This window comes from Mobula hypostoma, chromosome 14, assembly GCF_963921235.1.
Source record: "Mobula hypostoma chromosome 14, sMobHyp1.1, whole genome shotgun sequence".
NCBI classification, from domain to species: domain Eukaryota; kingdom Metazoa; phylum Chordata; class Chondrichthyes; order Myliobatiformes; family Myliobatidae; genus Mobula; species Mobula hypostoma.
Genome location: NC_086110.1, coordinates 76,078,768 through 76,100,173, shown reverse-complemented (window position 1 = coordinate 76,100,173; position 21,406 = coordinate 76,078,768). Strand labels below are relative to the sequence as shown.

The window sequence follows — 21,406 nt, the reverse complement described above, 5'->3', positions numbered from 1 at the left end:
CAGAGATGTGAAGTTTTATTTTAAACTTTCTCCAGTTGCTACATGGAGTCCATGTCCCAGGGTTAGAAGCTGGCTCTAAGTGAACACACAGACAGATGACAGTCAGCCTGACCCACCTGTAACCTCACTACAACAGGTTACTGTCTCACAGTGGAACAGTCACCAAGAACACCAAAGGGGCGAGGTGTAGCAATTTGGGACACTCGATGGGGGGTGAGGGGGGGTTAAACACAGGGGCCCACACCGTTCACAGGTCCATTGCACAGCCGGGACGTGTTCTCGGCTGATCTACGGGTTTCTCCATGGGTCCGAGTTCAGGCGCGGTTCTTCTTGATGAAGTTGATGAGCCCATTGGTGGAACTGTCATGTGAGGTCACAGGGTCAGGGGTGACAAGCTCAGGCTCGATCGCCTTGGCCAACTGTTTGCCCAGCTCCACACTGTAAGAAACCAGAGTCGGTCAGTGGTCCAGAGACAGAGAGAGTGAGAGACAGACACACACACATAGGCATATGGCACAGTAGTATAGACATTAGCTCAACAGTTTACACTCCCAGTGACCAGGGCTCAATTCACGCTGCTGTAGGGAGTTTGTACGTTCCCTGTGACCATGTGAGTTTCCCCCCTCAGTCCAGTGACGTACGGGTTAGTGTTAACGAGTTGTGGACCTGCGATGTTGGTGCTGGAAGCTTGGCAATGCTCGTGGGCTGCCCCCAGCCCAATCTTGGACCGTGTTGGGCACTGATGAAAAACAGTATTTCCATGTACTTGTGACAAAGCAAATGCATATCTATTTGCTAACTATTTTAAACTAATCTGAGTCACTTGTGTTCCAGTCATTACGGGTTAGTAGGTTAATTGGTGTAACTGGATGATGTTGGGCAGGAAGGGTCTGATTGATTGATTTAGAGATACAGTGGTAGAATACATCTACAGAAAGCTAAGAGAGATGGAGGTTTGGCATTACCTAATTTTAGATTTTATTATTGGGCAATTAATATTCGACACATGAAATTTTGGTTACTTGACCAAGATACACGATCCATTCCTAAATGGGTAGTATTGGAATTACAATCTGCTCAAGGTTATGCACTTGGCTCCATTTTAGGTTCTTCTCTTCCTTTCGATTTGAAACGCCACAAACAGGTTTGTAACCCGATAGTTAAACATACCTTACGCATCTGGTTTCAATTCCGAAAATTTTTCAATCTTAATCAATTTGGGCTAGCGATTCCTATTTTAGGCAACATATTCTTTCCCCTTCCTCTACGGACCATGCCTTTCAAGTTTGGAAGACTAATGGTATTTCACGGTTTTTGGATTTATTTTCAGATGGCTCCCTTATGTCTTTTGAACAATTATCTAACAAATATAATTTACCAAGAATACATTTTTTTTAGATATCTCCAAGTTAGAAATTTCCTAAGTACTATACTCTCTTCCTTTCCGACGTTACCTCCTACATATATTTTAGATACTATAATTAACCTTAATCCATGTCAGAAAGGTGTAACGGCTATTATTTATAATACTACCATGAAACTTAGGATAGCTCCATTCGATAAGATTAGGTCCGAATGGGAAAAGGAATTGGGCTTTACTATTTTGGCGGATGACTGGGTGCATATTTTACAACTAGTCAATACTTCCATAGAAACCATAGAAACTACAGCACAGAAACAGGCCTTTTGGCCCTCCTTGGCTGTGCCGAACCGTTTTCTGCCTAGTCCCACTGACCTGCACACGGACCATATCCCTCCATACACCTCCCATCCATGTATCTGTCCAATTTATTCTTAAATGTTAAAAAAGAACCCACATTTACCACCTCATCTGGCAGCTCATTCCACACTCCCACCACTCTCTGTGTGAAGAAGCCCCCCCTAATGTTCCCTTTAAACTTTTCCCCCCCTCACCCTTAACCCATCTTCTCTTTTTTTTCTCCCCTTGCCTCAGTGGAAAAAGCCTGCTTCCATTCGCTCTATCTATACCCATCATAATTTTATATACCTCTATCAAATCTCCCCTCATTCTTCTACACTCCAGGGAATAAAGTCCTAACCTATTCAACCTTTCTCTGTAACTGAGTTTCTCAAATCCCAGCAACATTCTTGTAAACCTTCTCTGCACTCTTTCAACCTTATTTATATCCTTCCTGTAATTTGGTGACCAAAACTGAACACAATACTCCAAATTCAGCCTCACCAATGCCTTATACAAGCTCATCATAACATTCCAGCTCTTATACTCAATACTTCGATTAATAAAGGCCAATGTACCAAAAGCTCTCTTTACGACCCTATCTACTTATGACGCCACTTTTAGGGAATTTTGTATCTGTATTCCCAGATCCCTCTGTTCTACTGCACTCCTCAGTGCCTTACCATTAACCCTGTATGTTCTACCTTGGTTTGTCCTTCCAACGTGCAATACCTCACACTTGTCTCTATTAAAACTCCATCTGCCATTTTTCCAGCTGGTCCAAGTCCCTCTGCAGGCTTTGAAAACCTTCCTCACTGTCTACTACACCTCCAATCTTTGTATCATCAGCAAACTTGCTGATCCAATTTACCACATTATCATCCAGATCATTGATATAGATGACAAATAACAATGGACCCAGCACCGATCCCTGTGGCACACCACTAGTCACAGGCCTCCACTCAGAGAAGCAATTCTCTACCACCACTCTCTGGCTTCTTCCATCGAGCCAATGTCTAATCCAATTTACCACCTCTCCATGTATACCTAGCGACTGAATTTTCCTAACTAACCTCCCATGCGGGACCTTGTCAAAGGCCTTACTGAAGTCCATGTAGACAATATCCACTGCCTTCCCTTCATCCACTTTCCTGGTAACCTCCTCGAAAAACTCCAACAGATTGGTCAAACATGACCTACCACACACAAAGCCATGTTGACTCTCCCTAATAAGTCCCTGTCTATCCAAATGCTTGTAGATTCTGTCTCTTAGTACTCCCTCCAATAACTTACCCACTACCGACGTTAAACTCACCGGCCTATAATTTCCCGGATTACTTTTCGATCCTTTTTTAAACAACGGAACAACATGAGCCACTCTCCAATCCTCCGGCACCTCACCTGTAGACAGCAGCATTTTAAATATTTCTGCCAGGGCCCCTGCAATTTCAACACTAGTCTCCTTCAAGGTCCGAGGGAACACTCTGTCAGGTCCTGGGGATTTATCCACTTTAATTTTCCTCAAGACAGCAAGCACCTCCTGCTTTTCAATCTGTACAGTTTCCATGATCTCACTGCTTGATTCCCTCAATTCCATAGACTTCATGCCAGTTTCCTTAGTAAATACAGACGCAAAAAACCTATTTAAGATCTCCCCCATTTCCTTTGGTTCCGCACATAGCCGACCACTCTGATCTTCAAGAGGACCAATTTTATCCCTTACAATCCTTTTGCTCTTAATATACCTGTAAAAGCTCTTTGCATTATCCTTCACTTTGACTGCCAAGGCAACCTCATGTCTTCTTTTAGCCCTCCTGATTTCTTTCTTAAGTATTTTTTTGCACTTCTTATACTCCTCAAGCACCTGATTTACTCCCTGTTTCCTATACATTTCATACAACTCCCTCTTCTTGAGAACCAAGGTTCCTTATTCCTATTCAATTTGCCTTTAATCCTGACAGGAACATACAAACTCTGCACTCTCAAAATTTCCCCTTTGAAGGCTTCCCACCTACCAATCACATCTTTGCCAGAGAACAACCTGTCCCAATCCACACTTTTTAGATCCTTTCTCATTTCTTCAAATTTGGTTTTCTTCCAGTTCAGAACCTCAACCCTAGGACCAGATCTATCCTTGTCCATGATCAAATTGAAACTAATGGTGTTATGATCACTGGAACCAAAGTGCTCCCCTACCCAGACTTCCATCACTTGTCCTAACTCGTTTCCTAACAGGAGATCCAATATTGCATCCCCTCTATATATTGATTTAGAAAACTTTCCTGAACACATTTTACAAACTCTAAACCATCTAGACCCCTAATAGTATGGGAGTCCCAATCAATGTATGGAAAATTAAAATCCCCTACCACCACAACTTTATGTTTCCTGCAGTTGCCTTCCTCCATCTGTTCCAAACATTCCCTAATTCAATTTAAAGTTGTTCATAGAGCACATATGTCTAAAGATAAATTAGTTCGTTTTTATTCTCATATTAACCCTCTTTGTGACAGATGTCATGGGGAGATAGCGTCCTTAACTCATACGTTTTGGTCCTGTCCTACTCTGGAAACTTTTTGGAAAGACATTTTTAATATTTTCTCCAATGTATTGAATATAGATATTTCTCCCCATCCTATTACTGCTATCTTTGGATCACCTAAAACTTCCAGTAATCTTTCCCCTTCAGCCCGTAAAATGATTACATTTCTTACTTTAATGGCGAAAAGATGTATTTTACAACATTGGAAGGAGATTAGTGCCCCAACTATGTTTTTTTGGTTTTCTCAAATGATACTATGTTTAAATTTGGAAAAAATCAGAAGTAACCTTTATGATTCTTCAGTTAAATTTGAACAGACCTGGAGATCTTTTATTCAACATTTTCATTTAATGTAACTTTTTTTTTCTCTCTGACCATATTTACATTCCCTCCTTGGTTTTTAACTGTTACTAATGGAGGTCGGGTTTGAGGACATGATTGTTTTAAGTTGTTTAAGTTTACTGGGTACCTAGTTAGCCCAGTGCTTTGCTTTGCTTTTTAGGTTAGTTGCACGGTGGGGTTTTTTTTGTTTGTTTTCTTCTCTTTATTGATATATGTGGAAAATTAGTATACTACTATATTACCTCGTTATTTTATAACTAAACTGCACTGTTTGTACTTTAATGTATTAATATCTCTTGTAAATTTATATCGCAACAGTGTATTAGTTTCTATATGTTTTACCTTTTGTGTACTAATTCAATAAAAAGATTTAAAAAGATAGAGATACAGCAAGGAAGAGGCCTTTCTGGCCCTTTAAGCCGAGCCACTAGCAGCCCACTGATTTAACCCCTGCCTTACCACAGGACTATTTACAATGACCAATCAACTTACTAACCAGTATGTCTTTGAACTGTGGGAGGACATACAAATTCCTCACAGCAGGCACCGGCATTCAATGCCAACACTGAGCTGTAATTGCGTTGCATCAACAGCCTGTTACCGTGTTGAATCTCTAGATAGATAATAAATACTCTCTATTTCTTGTCCCCATTTCCTGCTGATACTCTGGCCCCTTGTCTGATGGGTGTAGGGTTGCCAACTGTCCCGTATATTGGGCTAAATTGGTTTGTCCCATACGGGACCGCCCTTGTCCCGTATTTCCCCCGCTAAGGTAGAGCGTTCCTATGAAACCTTTCGTGCCGAAATGGTGTAAAGCGAAGAAGCAATTACCATTAATTTATATGGGAAAAATTTTTGAGCGTTCCCAGACCCAAAAAATAACCTACAAAACCATATCAAATAACACATAAAACCCAAAATAACTCTAACATCTAGTAAAAGCAGTATCAGGAAGATTAAGCCAAAACCGATTTATAGGGGGAAAAAAATTGGCACGTACGTGCATGCGCACACAGGTGCCCGCGCAAGGCTTCATGGTAGTCTTTCTCGGGGTAGACACAAGTGTCCCGTATTTGGGAGTGAGAAAAAGACAACCCTAGGTGGGTGCCAAGGGTGAGTAATTTCACTCTCCTGGCTCGGGAGCCAGCCCTCCCACAGTCCCTCCCTCTCCGATGATGTTCTCACCCCCACTGGTCATAGCTGTTGATGTCCCAGACGACTCCCTGGACGAAGATCTTGTGTTCGTACATGGCTGCCAGGAGAAAGTCAACGTCAGGTGAGGAGACACGATGGGAAACCTGCTTGAACATGGCACCCCACCCAAAGAAATCTTCGGCTCCCCCCGCCATCACCAATACAGCCCTTTGCCCCCACCACCCCACTTAAAAAAACTGTCGTCCCCAGCCCACCACACCCCACAGGAACCCCCACCCTCGAAACACCCACCTCCCCCCATATCCATTACACCCCATCCCACAGGGAAAACACTCCCACACACATTCCCCACCCCACTGCCATTAAAATCCACACCGAAAGACTACAAGACACAGGAGCAGAATTGCTGTGTACCATTCGGCCCATCGAGTCTGCTCCACCATTCCATCATGGCTGATTTATTATCCCATTGTCCTGCCTTCTCCCCATAACCTTTGACACCTGACTAATCAAGAACCTATCAATCTCTGCTTTAAATATACCAATAACTTGGCTTCCACAGCTGTCTGTGGCAACACATTTCCCTACCCTTTGGCTAAAGAAGTTCCTCCGTATCTCTGTTCTAAATGGATATCCCTCTATTCTGCCCTCTGGTCCTAGACTCACCCACTGTAGGAAACATCCTCTCCACATCCATTCTCGCTACGCCTTTCAATGTGATCCCCCTCATTCTTCTAAACTGCAGCGAATACAGACCCAGAACCATCAAACGCTCTTCTTACATTAACACTTTTGTTCCCGGAATCATTCTCATGAAGCTCCTCTGCACCCTCTCCAAGACCAGTACATCTTTTCTAAAGTATGGGGCTCTGCACTCCCACCCGCACCCTAGACACAGTCAGCAACACTCACCGATCAGGGCCCCCAGCATGAACGGAGTCAGTTTCTTAAAGACAATGGAGTTGGTGGGACGATTCCCCTCAAAAACCTGGAAGAGAGAGCAGATCCGAGGGGGTAAATGGCTGGGTGGGTGGACAGCACCGGAAATGGCTGCTTACATCACATCTACTGAGCTGCAGTGAGCGGCTCACCTCGTGTACGGTCCGCACAAACCAGGTCACCACAGCAGTGAGCGGCTCACCTCGTGTACCCTCCCCACAAACCAGGTCACCACAGCAGTGTACTAGGTTAGTACAAGCAAAAACAATACGAGAATGCAGATTAAATTTACAAATACAGAGATTCTGCAGATGCTGGAAACCCAGAGCAACACACACAGACTGCTGGAAGAACTCAGCAGGCCAGGCAGCAGCTATGGGGAGGAATGAACAGTTGCTGTTTGAGACCCTTCAAAGTGCGAGTGAGAGAGGAACTACAGTGCAGGTAAACAATAAAGTGCAAGATCACAACGAGGCAGATTATGAAGTCCAGAATGCATGCGGAATCGCCAAAGGATTGTCTTCAATAGCACAAAAACACTGTGCCATACCAATGGCTTCTGGGACCACCTGGTAGAGGAAAAGAACTTTAACAAAGATGAAGGTCGCGCTCTAAGTGAGAACTGGGATTCGATTATAAACAAGGTGGGACGGCAGAATCCTGATTGGATGAGGACTAACCAATCAGGAGGCAGGGATGATGGGAGTTGAGTATAAATATCACAGGACTGAGCATGCCCGGGCATCATCCCTGATCAAGATGGCAGAGTTTGTCATCGATACTTGTATCTGGTTGGAAGCCTGAGAACAGTTTGTTCATCATATACCCCAGGAAAGCACTAGATCCTATTTCACGATCCATCTTACTCCACTAGGGAATCATTCAAGAGTTTGATGAGGGCAGAGTAGAAGCTGCCATTGGGCCCGGCAGTACGTGCTTGCAGGCTTTCGGTATACTTCAGTCCGGAGGGGGTGCAGATGGGAGAGGGGTTGGAAGTTCATGAGAGAGGGTGAGATGTGGGAGGAAAAATGGAGGGGCAAAGATGACGGGGGGGGGTCACAGCAGAGAGATGGGGAGAAGTTGACACGTTTCCTGGTGGCAGTGGGGTAGAGGAGAACACATCTCCTGCTGCAGGATGTGGGGAGGGGAGGCCCGTTGTAGGGGTGGAAAGGACATGTCCCTGTATCGGAATGGCACAGACCCTTGGCCTCACCTTGTGGGGCAGCAGTTTCTCCAAAGCATCTGAGCCCAGGCCAGCCGCCTGCAGCTCCTTCCGAGCCTCCGCCGTCGTCTTCCCCTTCATCAGCGCCTCCGTCTGTGCCAGGAAATTTGCCAGCAGGATCTGGGAAAGGAATGGAGAGTTCAGGAATATCATTCTGCTTCAGCCAAAGATACCCACAGCAGAAGGCTGGGAGTGATCCAGTGCACATCCCAGGGGAGCTATCCAAAAACTGGAGAGGGTTCAGAGGTGGTTCACGAGAATGATTCCTGGAATGAAAGGGTTAATGTACGAGGAGCATTTGATGCCTCTGGGCTGGAGTTTAGAAGAATGGGGGCTGGGGGGGGGGAAAACACAGAAACATCAAACAAGACGGACAACCACCAATGATGTTTTTATAAAAAAAAACTAAAACCAAATGATTTGTGTTCAAATCATTAAATATTTGATTTGGACAGATGATCAAGAGACAAACAGCCATAAACCATCCTGCAGTTTCAAGGTTACTCAGACATGAAAATCTTTTCATTGGATTTTGAACCCTTACCTGGAATAGCCATTGCTTCACTTAGTTTTTAGCCCATCATATCTGCACTGACCATGATGGCAAAAAATTAATCTGTTTTGCCCGCACACTGTCTGTATCCCTTCACTGTCTTCCCGTTCACTTGTCTGTCTATATGCCTCTGCTATTGTATGTCCGTGTGGGCACATGGCCAAGTGGTTAAGGCATTGGACTAGCGACCTGAAGGTTGTGAGTTCGAGCCCCAGCTGAGGCAACATGTTGTGTCCTTGAGCAAGGCACTTAATCACACCTTGCTCTGCGACGACACCAGTGCTGTATTTCCAGCATCTGCTGCACCGGTGCACCAAGCTGTATGGGTCCTAATGCCCTTCCCTTGGACAACATCGGTGTCGTGGAGAGGGGAGACTTGCAGCATGGGCAACTGCCGGTCTTCCATACAACCTTGCCCAAGCCTGCGCCCTGGAGAGTGAAGACTTTCCCGGCGCAGATCCATGGTCTCGCAAGACTAACAGATGCCTTTATTTATTGTATGTCCTGAGGGGGCATTCCAGGCATCTCCCACTCTTGTCGCTTTGACCCACTACTATCAGGAAGGAGGTACAGGAGTATCAGGACTGGGACTGCCAGACTGGGTAACAGCTTCTTCCCCCAGGCTGTGAGACTAATGAATATCCTGTCACCATCGAGGCCTCATCACTAGGACACTGAGATGTTTACTGTCTTTTTACCTGTACTGCACTCTTCACAGAAACATAGAAAACCCACAGCACAATACAGGCCCTTCAGCCCACAATGCTGTGCCAAACATGCACTTACTTTTGAAATTACTTAGGGTTACCCACAGCCCTCTATTTTTCTAAGCTCCATGTACCTATCCAGGAGTCTCTTAAAAGACCCTATTGTATCTGCTTCCTCCACCACCGTTGCTGGCAGCCCATTCCATGCACTCAGCACTCTCTGCATAAAAAAAACTTAGCCCTGACATCTCCTCTGTACCTACTTCCAAGCACCTTAAAACTGTGCCCTCTCGTGTTAGCCATTTCAGCCCTGGGAAAAAGCCTCTGACTATCCACACAATCAATGCCTCCCATCATCTTGTACACCTCTATCAGGTCACCTCTCATCCTCTGTCGCTCCAAGGAGAAAAGGCTGAGTTCACTCAACTGATTCTCATAAGGCATGCTCCCCAATCCAGGCAACTTCCTCGTAAATCTCCTCGGTATCCTTTCACAAGGAAATCTGCAGATGCTGGAAATTCAAGCAACACACATCAAAGTTGCTAGTGAACGCAGCAGGCCAGGCAGCATCTCCAGGAAGAGGTACAGGCGACGTTTCAGGCCGAGACCCTTTGTCAGGAGGTCCTGATGAAGGGTCTCGGCCCGAAACGTCGACTGTACCTCTTCCTAGAGATGCTGCCTGGCCTGCTGCGTTCACCAGCAACTTTGATGTGTGTTGTCTGCACCTTTTCTATGGTTTCCACATCCTTCCTGTAGTGAGGTGACCAGAACTGAGCACAGTACTGCAAGTGGGGTCTGACCAGGGTCCTGTATAGCTGTAGCACTGAAATCTCATTGAAACCTATTGAACGTTGAAAGGCCTTGAAAGAATGGATAAGGAGAGGATAGTGCCTATAGTGGAGGAGTCTAGGACCAGAGGATACAGCCTCAGAATAGAGGTACATCCATTTACAACACAGATGAGAGAGATGAGGAGGAATTTCTTTAGTTAGAGGGAAGTGAATCTCAGGAATTCACTGCCACAGACGGCAGTGGAGGCCAAGTCATTGGGTATATTCAAAGCAGAGGTTGATAAGATTCTTGATTAGTCAGGGTGTCAAAGGTTACAGAGAGAAGGCAGGAGAACAGGATTGAGAGGGATAATAAAAATCAGTCATGATGGAATGGCGAAGCAGACTCGATGGGCTGAATGGCCGACTTCTGCCTCTGCTTATTGGAACAGCTTAACCACCTGGAACCAGCCCAGCCCAGTGGTGACACACCCTCTACTGCCTGGTTGGAAGAAAGATACTTTTTTTTCCTTAGCTAATCAGATTTCTTCAATCTGAATCAAGTTTATATCACGGACATGCAGTACAGAAGCCTGGCAGACATATAAGTTATAGTTAAGACTTTTGCACAGTACTGCACTTGTCAACATGGAGCGGAGAGCAGGTTGTAAATCTGCCGGGAGCAAAGGATGTTGGGAATCCTCAACGGGTACTGAGGCTGGTCATTTGATTCCAAACAATAAACCTATCGATCATTACAGAACGTCTCTCTGGTGCTTTCCGCTCCCCTCTTCCTTCCCCTTTTCCCTAACCATGATTCCCCTCTCCCTCCCCCTTCCCGCTCTCAGTCCACAATAGACACCCATGTCTGAATCAGGTTTACCAACACTCACCACATGTCATGAAATTTGCAGTACAGTGCAATACAATACCTAAAATTACTAGAGCACTGTGCAAAAGTATTAGGCACCCTAGCTGCATATACAGTGATTGCCTGACTTTTATACAGTAAAAGTCATTGTTTTCTGACAACAGTACAATGCAAAACAAAAAATACTAAGCTTAATAAGAAATATAGAAATTAATAAGTAGTGCAGAAAGAGAGGCCATGTTTAGGGTTTCATTGTCCAGTCAGAAATCTGGTGGTGGAGGGGAACGAGCTGTTCCTGAATTATTGAGTGTGTGTCTTTGGGCTCCTGTGCCTCGTCGATGAGCAATGAGAAGAGAGCACGCCCTGGGTGGTGGGGGTCCTTATAGATAGGGTAAGTGCAAGCAGGCGTTTTCACTGAGGTTGTGAGAGGCTGGAACTAGATGTCACAGGTTAAGGGTGAAATGTTTAAGGGAACTTCTTCTCTCAAGAGGGAGGTGCGAGTGTGGAACGGGCTCCATTTCAGTATTTAACAGGAGCTTGGATAAGTACAGGGATGGGAGGGTTATGGAGGGCCGTGGTCATGACGTGCGTTGATGGGACTACACAGAATAACTGATTGGTATGGGCTGGAGGGCCCATTTTCTGTGCTGTAAGGGGTGTCCAGTGAGGGGCTGCTGGGACGGCTCACTCACCTTTGGGGCCACCGGACACTCAGCTCTCACCTGTGGCTCCAAGCAGCTGTTTGCACGAGACAGCGGTCACACCCCAGTACACAGCTTCCACAGGCAGGGTACACCAGGTGAGACGCTAGGACAGGTGTGTCCCTACGTGAAGACAGCTCCGGCGGATGGGATCTACAGTGAGATCCAACAGCCAGGAAGGTGGCTCTGTAATGCTCCATGGAGAGCGAAGGGGACGACTACACAGAGAGGACGTCATGGTCATCCACAGCGACCGGGGAAGACCCCAGTTGTGACGACTACTCGTAGGACTTCCGACGTCGAGCGAGTGGAACTGCTCCACTCCCACTTTAAAAACTCTCTGCCACAGTTTTGCTGTCATTGTCGGGTAAGGACACAACAGATGACCACCAGATTCTGACGTACCGTGTGATGCAGTCCCTTCCTGATTGGATGCTGGGTCTGCACTGGGATGAGGAAGTCAGCAGGAATCATCCGTGTTCCTGTGGAGTGGAGGAAGGAACATTGCATTGAGATCAGACACTGACACGACACACAGATCCAGCCTGAAACAGTCAGCAGCCACATTACCCCCTCCTATACCCAACACCTGTCCTCTTCCTAAACCCCAGAGAGTCTCGACCCAGAGCCATCAAACATTTCTCATACTTTAACCTTTTCATTCAGTCTCAGGATCATTTCGTGGAACTCTGCTAGGCTCTTTCCAATGCCAGCACATCCTTTCCAGCACCCCAGCACGTAGAGAAATGTCGAGTTTTTTTTTAAAAAAAACTCATAAATGGAAGAATGCAGGGTTCATAAAAAGAATCCCAGGTAATAATCACCTGGTTACATCGGATATATTGACAACGGGCCCAAAACTGCTCTCAGTCTCCAAAGGCTCTGGTTTCCTCACAGAGCCAAGATATCACCGGAGGGCAGCTTTTCGAGCTCACCTGCGAAAGGGAATCTCTTTTCACGTCTCTTTTTCCCTTTTCAAAGTGTTGGGGTTCATGATGTACAGCTGCACTCTAACTGCAGTTCTTTACAGCGACGGTTCCACTGACCCACTGGTTTTAAATATGGGTGAGCCTAGGTAGTTCTAAGGTAAGGACATGTTCAGCACAGCTTTGTGGGCCGAAGGGCCTGTATTGTGCTGTAGGTTTTCTACGTGGCCTGGTTGGAAGATGTACGTACCTTTGGGGCAAGGGCCTGGGCCTGTGGACGAGCTGACTCCACACTGGTGTCACTAACAGAGACGTCGCGAGAGAAACGGAACATCACAAACAGCGGATTGGCTGTCAGAGGCCTCTGTACTCGGGCAATCACTCTTTCCTTCTTTCAATAATGGGGGAAGAGTTCGCTGCCGAGTCAAAGAACTCAGAATAGAAGCGACATGGCAGACTGTAACATCATAATCAGAAAGTTGTATGTTTTGTTGGTCTCCCCTCTCGCTGAGAGAGGGGGAGAGAGACTGAGATGTTAGTTATCTCGTGATTATCCTACAGTTAGATCGGTGGGTTTCTGGCCGTGTGGCTCAAAGGGCTGGAAGGCCTATTCCACGTTGTATTTCTAAATAAGTAACATTTAAAAATAAAGCAACGCACACAAAATGCTGGAGGAACTCAGCAGGCCAGGCAGCATCGTGTGGATAGTCAGAGGCTTTTTCCCAGGGCTGAAATGACTGCCACAAGAGGGCACAGGTTTAAGGTGCTGGGGAGCAGGTACAGAGATGTCAGGGGTAAGTTTTTTAATTCAGAGTGGTGAGTGCATGGAATGGGCTGCCAGCAACGCTGGTGGAGGCGGATACGATAGGGTTTTTTAAGAGACTTTTGGATAGATACATGGAGCTTAGAAAAATAGAGGGCTATAGGTAAGCCTAGTAATTTCAAGGTAGGGACATGTTCGGTACAACTTTGTGGGCCGAAGGGCCTATATTGTGCTGCAGGTTTTCTATGTTTCTAAAAAAGTACAGTTGATGTTTCGGGCCGAAACCCTTCAGCACAACTGGAGAAAAAAGGCTGAGGAATAGATTTGAAAGGTGGTGGAGGGGAGAGAGAAACACCAGGCGATAAGTGAAACCTGGAGGGGGAGGGATGAAGTAAAGAGCTGGGAAGTTTGGTGAAAGAGACAGAAGGCCACGGAAGAAAGAAACAAGGGGGGAGGAGCCCCAGAGGGAGGCGATGGACAGCCAAGGAAATGAGGTGAGAGAGGAAAAAGGGGGTGGGGAAAGTTTGAGAAATTTTGCCATCAGGTTGAAAACTACCCAAACGGAATATAAGGTGTTGTTCCTCCAACCTGAGTGTGGCCTCATCACGACAGTAGAGAGACCATGGATGGACATATCGGAATGGGAAGTGGAATTAAAATGGGTGGCGACGGGGAGATCCTGCTTGTTCTGGTGGACAGAGTGTAGCTGCTTGGTGAAGTGATCTCCTAATCTACATCGGCTCTCGCCGATATACAGGAGGCCACACTGGGAGCACCAAACACAGTAAATGACCCCTCCTCCCACCTTTTAAATCCATTCCTCTATTAGATAGCTACAAGGTAGCGGGGGTTTGAAATCAGAGTTTTCCTTCTCCTAGATGAACTGTCAACCTCGGCTGATGAGACCTATCTGCCTGAAGTGGCTGATTTTAGTGTGTCAGTAACCCATCTTTGCTCCTCCTGTTGGTAGATACAGTTCCACTGGGCTCAGAGGATAAGCCACACGGAAAGGCTGGATTTGTTTGTCAGAAATTATTTGAGACGCACACCATTCAGAGCATTTAATAGGCAGTGAGAGCTTATCCCCACTCCTTCCCATCTCTGCCCTGGCTGCGACAACCTTAAGGCACCCATACCTGCCCTAGGCCAGTGACTCACATTCCCTCCCTCCCGGGCCCAGCCTTGGTGGAGACTCACCCTGGTGGATGAGCTGGTAGAAAGCATGCTGTCCGTTGGTTCCAGGCTCCCCCCACACGATAGGCCCGGTCTGGTAGTTCACCCGGGTCCCTGCGCTGGTGACGTACTTGCCATTGGACTCCATGTCGCCCTGGAAGCAGGGAGAAGAGGGTTGGGAATTAGCCAATCACAATAGCTCAGTGCCAACGAGGCAGCGACTGGGGGGGAGAGACATTAAAAACTGTTGCACCTATCAGCAGCCGCAGGTAACCCCAGTTGACGACACGCTGACGTGTGTCTGACAGGCAATCCCCACCTTACACATAAAGTGACCACCAGCATTTCTCCACTTAAGAAATATTGCAAAGGTACGTTTATTTCTGTCACAAATTGATGCCGGAAAACTAATTCACACATTTATATTGAACAGGTGAGATTACTGCAATGCACTTTTTAACGGCCTTCCAAAGCAACTTATTGGGAAACTTCAACTCATTCAGATAGACTTTTAATCAAAACCAGGATGAGGGAACATATCACTCCCGTACTAGTGGATTTACATTGGCTTCCTATATCTTTTAGAATTGACTTTAAAGTTCTCTTACTTGTTTTTAAAGCTCTCAATGATCTGGACTGAAGTGCATGACAGAATCACTTTTGTTTTATAATCCTGCTCGAGCTCTCTGGTCTTCTTCCGCCAGCCTTGAAAATTTAAACCACCTCCCTCAAAGGATATTTGGCAGGTCAACTTTTTAGAGCTACACTCCTAAACGGTGGAACTCAACATCTAAAACTATAACGGATGCAGACTCAGTTTTAAACACCAGCTCAAACATTTTCTGTCTTTTATTTTCATATCTGTTCTTTTATTCCATTGTAAACCACTTTGAACTACATCACCTGTATGAAAAGTGCTCTAAATGTTATTATTAATATTTACCGGGAATATTGCAGATGAAGGGCCTTAAGTATTGTCCCTACCGTCTATCCCACAATCTCTTTGAGCCATGACCGTCAGGAGGGAGATGCAGGAGAATCAGGACTAGGACTGCCAGACTGGCTAAAAGCTTCTTCCACAAGAACACAAGACACGGGAACAGAGTACGGCCATTTGGTCCACCACTCCATCATGGCTGATCCACTTCCCTCTCAACCCCACTCTCCTGCCTTCTCCCCATAACCTTTCATGTCCTGACACCAAGAACCTACTAACCTCTGCCTTAAATCCACCCAGAGACCAGGCCTCCACAGCCACCTGTAACAACAAATTCCACAGATCTTCCACCCTCTGACTAAAGAAATTCTTCCTCCCCTCTGTTCTAAATGGACGTCCCCTCTGGTCCTAGACTCCCCCTGCCAAAGGAAACATCCTCTTTACATCCACTCTATCTATCAACACTCTATAGGTTTCAATGATATCCCCACCTCGTTCTTCTAAATTCCAGTGAGTACAGACCCAGAACCCCCAATCACTGCTCGTATGACAACCTTTTCATTCTTGGAATCATTCTTGTGAACCTCCTCTGAACCCTCTCCAACATCAGCAAATCCTTTCTTAAATAAGGGGTCCAAAACTGCTTACAATACTCCAGGTGAGGCCTCACCAGTGCCTTATAAAGCCACAACATTATATCCTTGCTTTTATATTCTTGATCTCTTGAAATAAATGCAAACATTGCATGTGTCTTCCTCACCACTGACTCAACCTACAAATTAACCTGCACAGACTCCCAAGTCCCTTTGCACCTCAGATTTTTGTATTTTCTCTGCATTTAGAAAATAGTCTATATTTAATTTCTTCTACCAAAGTGCATGACCACACATTTCATGACACTATTCCACCTGCCACTTCTTTGCCCATTCTCCTGATCTAAGAGCACCGGCAACCCCTCTGCTTTCTCAACACAATCTGCCCCTCCACCTACCTACATATCATCCGCAAAATTTGCAACAAAGCCATCAATTTGATCATCCAAATCATGACACATAATGTAAAAGGAAGCGGTCCCAACACTGACCACAACTTGTCCAGCAGCCAACAGAAAAGGCTCCTTTTATTTCTACTTTGCCTCCTGCCAATCAGCCAATGCCCTATTCATGCTAGTATCTTTCTTGTAATACCATGGGCTCTTCTCTTGTTAAGCACCCTCATGAACAGCACTTTGTCAAATGCTTTCAGAAAATCCAGCACACAACATCCACCGATTCTCCTTTCTGATCTATCCTACTTGTCATTTCTGTGAAGAATTCCAACAGATTTGTCAGGCAAGACTTTTCCTTGAGAGAACTATGCTGATTACGGCCTATTTTGTCCTTTGCCTTCAAGTATCCTAAAGCTACATTCTTAACAATCAACTCCAACATTTTCCCAACTACTGAAGTCAGGTGAACTGGCCTAAAAATTTCTTTTGCTCTGCCTCCCTCTCTTCTTTACAAGTGGAGTGACATTTACAATTTTCCAGTCCTCTGGAACCATGCCAGAATCAATTGATTCTTTACAGTTCATTAATAATGTCTCCACAATCTCTTCAACTACCTCTTTTAGAATCCTGGGGTGTAGACCAGCTGGTCCAGGTGACTTATCTATCTTCAGACCTTTCAGTTTTCCAAGAACCATCTCCTTAGTAATGGCAACTTCACACATTTCTGCTCCCTGACACTCTCAAACTTCCAGCATACTGCTGGTGTCTTCCACAAAATACTTATTCAGTTCGTCCACCATTCCTTGTCCCCCATTACCAACTCTCTGGTGTCATTTCCCAGTTATTCTCGCCTGCCTTTTACTCTTTATATATCTGGAAAAAACTTCTGGTATCATTTTTGATATTATTGGCTAGCTGCATATTTCATCTTTTCTCCCCTTATGATTTTTTCGGTTGCCTCCTGTTGGTTTTTAAAAGTTTCCCAATCCTCTAGCTTCCTCCTAATTTTTGCTCCATTATATGCCCTCTCCTTAGCTTTTATGTTGGCTTTGACTTCCCTTGTCAGCCGCGGTTGCTTCACCCTCCCTTTGGAACACTTCCTCTTCTTTCTGATGTATCCATCCTGCACCTTCCAAATTGCTCACCAAAACTCCCGCCACTGCTGTTCTGCTCCACTCCCGGCTGGTGGCCCCTTCCTATCAACTTTGGCCAGCTCCTCTCTCATGCCTCTGTAATCCTCTTTACTCCACTGTAATACTGATACATTTGACTTTAGCTTCTCCCTCTCAACTTTCAGGGTGAATTCTGTCATATTATGATCATTGTGACCCAAGGGTTCCTTTACCTTAAGCTCTCGAACATATCCGGTTCATTACACAACACCCAATCCAGAATAGGTAATCCCCCAGCAGGCTCAGACACAAGCGGCTCCAAAAAGCCCTCTCAGGATCTGGCATCCACTTGATTTTCCCAATCTATCTGCACCTTGCAATCCCCCATAACATTGCCCTCCTGGCATTTCCTGCTGCAATCTGTAGACCACATCCTTGGCTACTTTTCGGAGGCCAGTAAATAACTCCCATCAGGGTCTTTTTACCCTTGCAGTTTCTTAACTCCACCCACAAAGATTCTACATCTTCCGATCCTGTGTCACCTCCAACAATGGGATTTCACCCCACACACACACACACAGAGACACGTCGCGGACACGTGCACCCCCACCATACGCAATGCAGTTGTACCTGTTGAAAGTAGGCGGCAAAGCGATGCATGTACTGGTCGTAGGGCAGCAGAGCGTGGGTCTCCGTGTTGTAGAAGTTGATGTACCAAATGCCCAGCAAAGCCAGCAGGACAGGAGCGTTTCGTTCCAGTGGGGACGACTGGAAGTGTTTGTCCTTCAGAATGAGAGTGAGAGTGAGACTGGGGCAGGCGGCATTTGTACAGTGTCTTTGTCATCTAACTGGTATAGAAGGGCTGGATGATGAGAATCTCAGCACTGACGTACGTGGGAGCTGATGTTAGAACACACCCCTGGAGGAAGGTTTAAACAACAGCGAAAGAGGGTTACTTGGGGACTGAATTCGAGCACTTACGCCCAGGCCCCACCCGCACAGTGGCAGAAATCCAGGATGCTCAAGAGGCTGGGCGGGGAGCAGCACAGGTAGTGAGGGGCTGCCAGGGGCTGGCAAGACCAGAGGAAATTTCATGTGAGGTCACTGTGGTATTGCCCGAGAGGAACGTGGGGACAAACGTGAAGGGTTCTCATGTGCTTGGAGACTGGCCTCATTAATCAGGTGTTGCTCTGGAGAATGAGAGCAAGACGAGCTCCTGTTTCGTTCCTGGGCTGTGGGAGTAGCAACGTTGAGAAGTGATGACAAGTTCTTGTCTTGGGAACCACCCAGCCAGTGGGTAACACACAACCTGCTGTGGAAAGTCACTACCTTAGCCAGCATCTACGGAGGAAAATGAGCAGCTCAGATGAAGAGTCTGGTCTCTTTATTCCTCTCCATTGACGCTGCCTGACCTGCTGAGTTCCTCCAGCACCTCATGTGTTGCTCTGGATTTCCTGCACCTGCTGAACTTCTTGCATGGCCCAACCGGTGGGATTAAAGACTTTAAAGATTAACTTCGTCACACGTACATCGAAACATATAGTGAAACGTGTCCTTTACATTAACAGCAAACGCAGCCCGAGGGTGCGGTGCGGTCAGGCCACAAGTGTCATTCTGCACCTGGTGCTGACACAGCATGCTATCCCACGTCCTCGGGCGGGGGAGATATCAGAGCACGCGGAGGAAACACACGGTCACAGGGAGAACGTAGAAACTCCTTACACTCAGCAGCAGGAATTGAACACTGATCACTGTGCTACCCCTCCCCCTCCCCTCCCATTTAGGACTCTCAGATCCAGTTACGACCAGTCCTGGGCACAGAAGACTGTTAAGGGGGTATACCCTGTGCTCCTCAGGGGGGTGAAATGGGAGGGGAGTCTGACGGTGATGTCCCACCCACTCACCATCCAGTGGGCTCCATTCAACAGCTGGGAGAAGTTCTCAAAACCTGGAAGACAGAAACAGGAGTTACCACGGCAACAGTATCAGGCCCAGGGTGGAGGTCGGGGGTCGGAGGTTCGCGCAGCGATGAAGCGAGATAGATTGGTGTCGCAATAACAACCTTGCACTCAATGACAGTAAGACCAAGGGACTGATTTTGGATTTCAGGAAGGGAAAATCGAGGGAACACACTCCAGTCCTCACCAAGGGATCGGCAGTGGCAAGGGTGAGTAGTTTCAAGTTCCTGGTGTCAACAGCTCTGAGGATCTATCCTGGGTCCAACATACTGATGCAATTACAAAGAAGGCACCTCAGTGGTTATATTTCATTAGGAGTTTGAGGGGACTTGGTACGTCACCAAAGACACTCACAAATTTCTACTGTTTACCATGGAGAGCATTCTAACTGGTTGCATCACCTTCTGGTATAAATGCTCCAATGTGCAGGACTGGGAAAAGCTGCACAAGATTGTAAACTCTACCAACTCCACCACGGACACTAGCCTCCCCACCATCAAGGATAGCTTCAGGAATGCAGTATACTTCATTCTGGACAAGCCCTCTCCTCATTGCTACCATCAGGGAGGAGGGACAGGAGCCAAAAAATGTTTGAAGATCTGCTTGTTCCCCTCCATGATCCCAGGAAAAGTACTTTCTTGCTCTTTCTGTACATTTTTAAATATAGTCTTATTATAATTAATGGTAATTTTTATGTACAGCTGCTGAGACACAAAATTCGCATGATTCTGGCCGACTAACAAAAGAAACACGGGGGTGAGACCCTGGTCCCAGGAAGGCCTACCGATGTGCAGGGCGATGGAGAGTCCGATGGCTGACCAGAGGGAGTAGCGTCCGCCAACCCACTGTAGGAAGGAAAGGCACAGATGAGCGTCTGAGGTTCACAGCACCACACCCAGCCCAGCCCAGCCCAGTGGGCTAGAGATCTCTCTGCCAGGCTCTGCACCCTGAGAGACAGAACGTGGGGAGGGGAGAGGACAGGGTAGAATGGAAGGAGAGAAAGACACGGCTCTCTGCCAGGTAACCTGATCACCAAATCACAGATGCCAACAGTGTGTTTAGCACCAGGCACCTTTGAACTTTCCAAAGTTCGGAGACCAAAATAGCCTCCGGCCCCGGGAACCAGAGACAGCAGCTGGCAGGCAGGCAGGTCCAGCAAGTGGTCGACGCAGACACACCTCATCTCCACAACTGCACAGCCCTTGGGAAAGTCCACCATCCACAAGTATGAGTAGTCCATTGTCACTGCCAGAAGCCAGGCGTCGTGGAGGTGTTGGGGAACTGCTGGGCAAAGCAGGGAATTAATGAGGATTGAAATACAGTGGATTCCAGTTAATTGGGGCATCTCGAAAAGAACAAAGTTCAGTCAAGAAAATAGTTGGGATTCTGTTTGTTTATATGGGATTCTGTGCCATTTAACTGGGACAGGAGACTGTCGCTGATGTTTCTCACTAGTGTCAGTGTTTGTTACACATTACACCATGCTTAGAGCAAACAGTTTTTAAATGGTTACGTGTGCTTGAGTTCAAAAAGCAGCAATTTTTGTCACTGATAGTTGGCAAGAAATAAGCAATAAGACGATTCAGAATTATTTTGCTCTATACAATTTCAAGTATTCAGACTTGGAGATGCCAGAAACAGCCAGGAGTGAAACTGAAACAATTTCACTACAAGTTGGAACTACAAAGAATTAAGGTAAAGACAACCATCCTGAATGTTAGAAAGAAAATGAAGATTTGGAGGATGCAATCATCAAAAGCATTGTATGAAGGCAGTCCATTATCTGCACTGATTTTGTTCACTTACAGTCAATCAAGATAAGATGGCAAAGTACACAGTGGATTAATTTTTCTGCCTATAACTATTATAATCTATTAACTCGAGTATATTGACTGGCTGCATCATGGCCTGGTATGGAAACACCAATGCCCCTGAATGGAAAATCCACTCCCATCACAAGTAAAACCTTCCCCACCATTGAGCACATCCACGGGAGTGTTATCACAGGAAAGCAGCATCCATGATCAGCTCATGCTCTCTTCCCAGGA

General features: G+C 46.2%; 1 protein-coding gene across 1 annotated transcript in view; it reads right to left on the bottom strand.

Moving 5' to 3' along the window:
• The window catches only part of LOC134356356 (glucose-6-phosphate isomerase-like), a 65,319-nt gene continuing 43,913 nt past the window's right edge, over positions 1 to 21,406 (bottom strand). The window contains exons 10-18 of the mRNA XM_063067255.1: positions 20,143 to 20,203; positions 19,305 to 19,348; positions 18,031 to 18,183; positions 14,388 to 14,517; positions 11,907 to 11,983; positions 7,891 to 8,019; positions 6,651 to 6,726; positions 5,769 to 5,835; positions 1 to 438 (exon numbers count right to left, since the gene is read on the bottom strand). Of these exons, the coding sequence (XP_062923325.1) occupies positions 315 to 438; positions 5,769 to 5,835; positions 6,651 to 6,726; positions 7,891 to 8,019; positions 11,907 to 11,983; positions 14,388 to 14,517; positions 18,031 to 18,183; positions 19,305 to 19,348; positions 20,143 to 20,203 (861 nt within the window). The 3' untranslated portion in view covers positions 1 to 314. The remainder of the gene's footprint in view (positions 439 to 5,768; positions 5,836 to 6,650; positions 6,727 to 7,890; positions 8,020 to 11,906; positions 11,984 to 14,387; positions 14,518 to 18,030; positions 18,184 to 19,304; positions 19,349 to 20,142; positions 20,204 to 21,406) is intronic.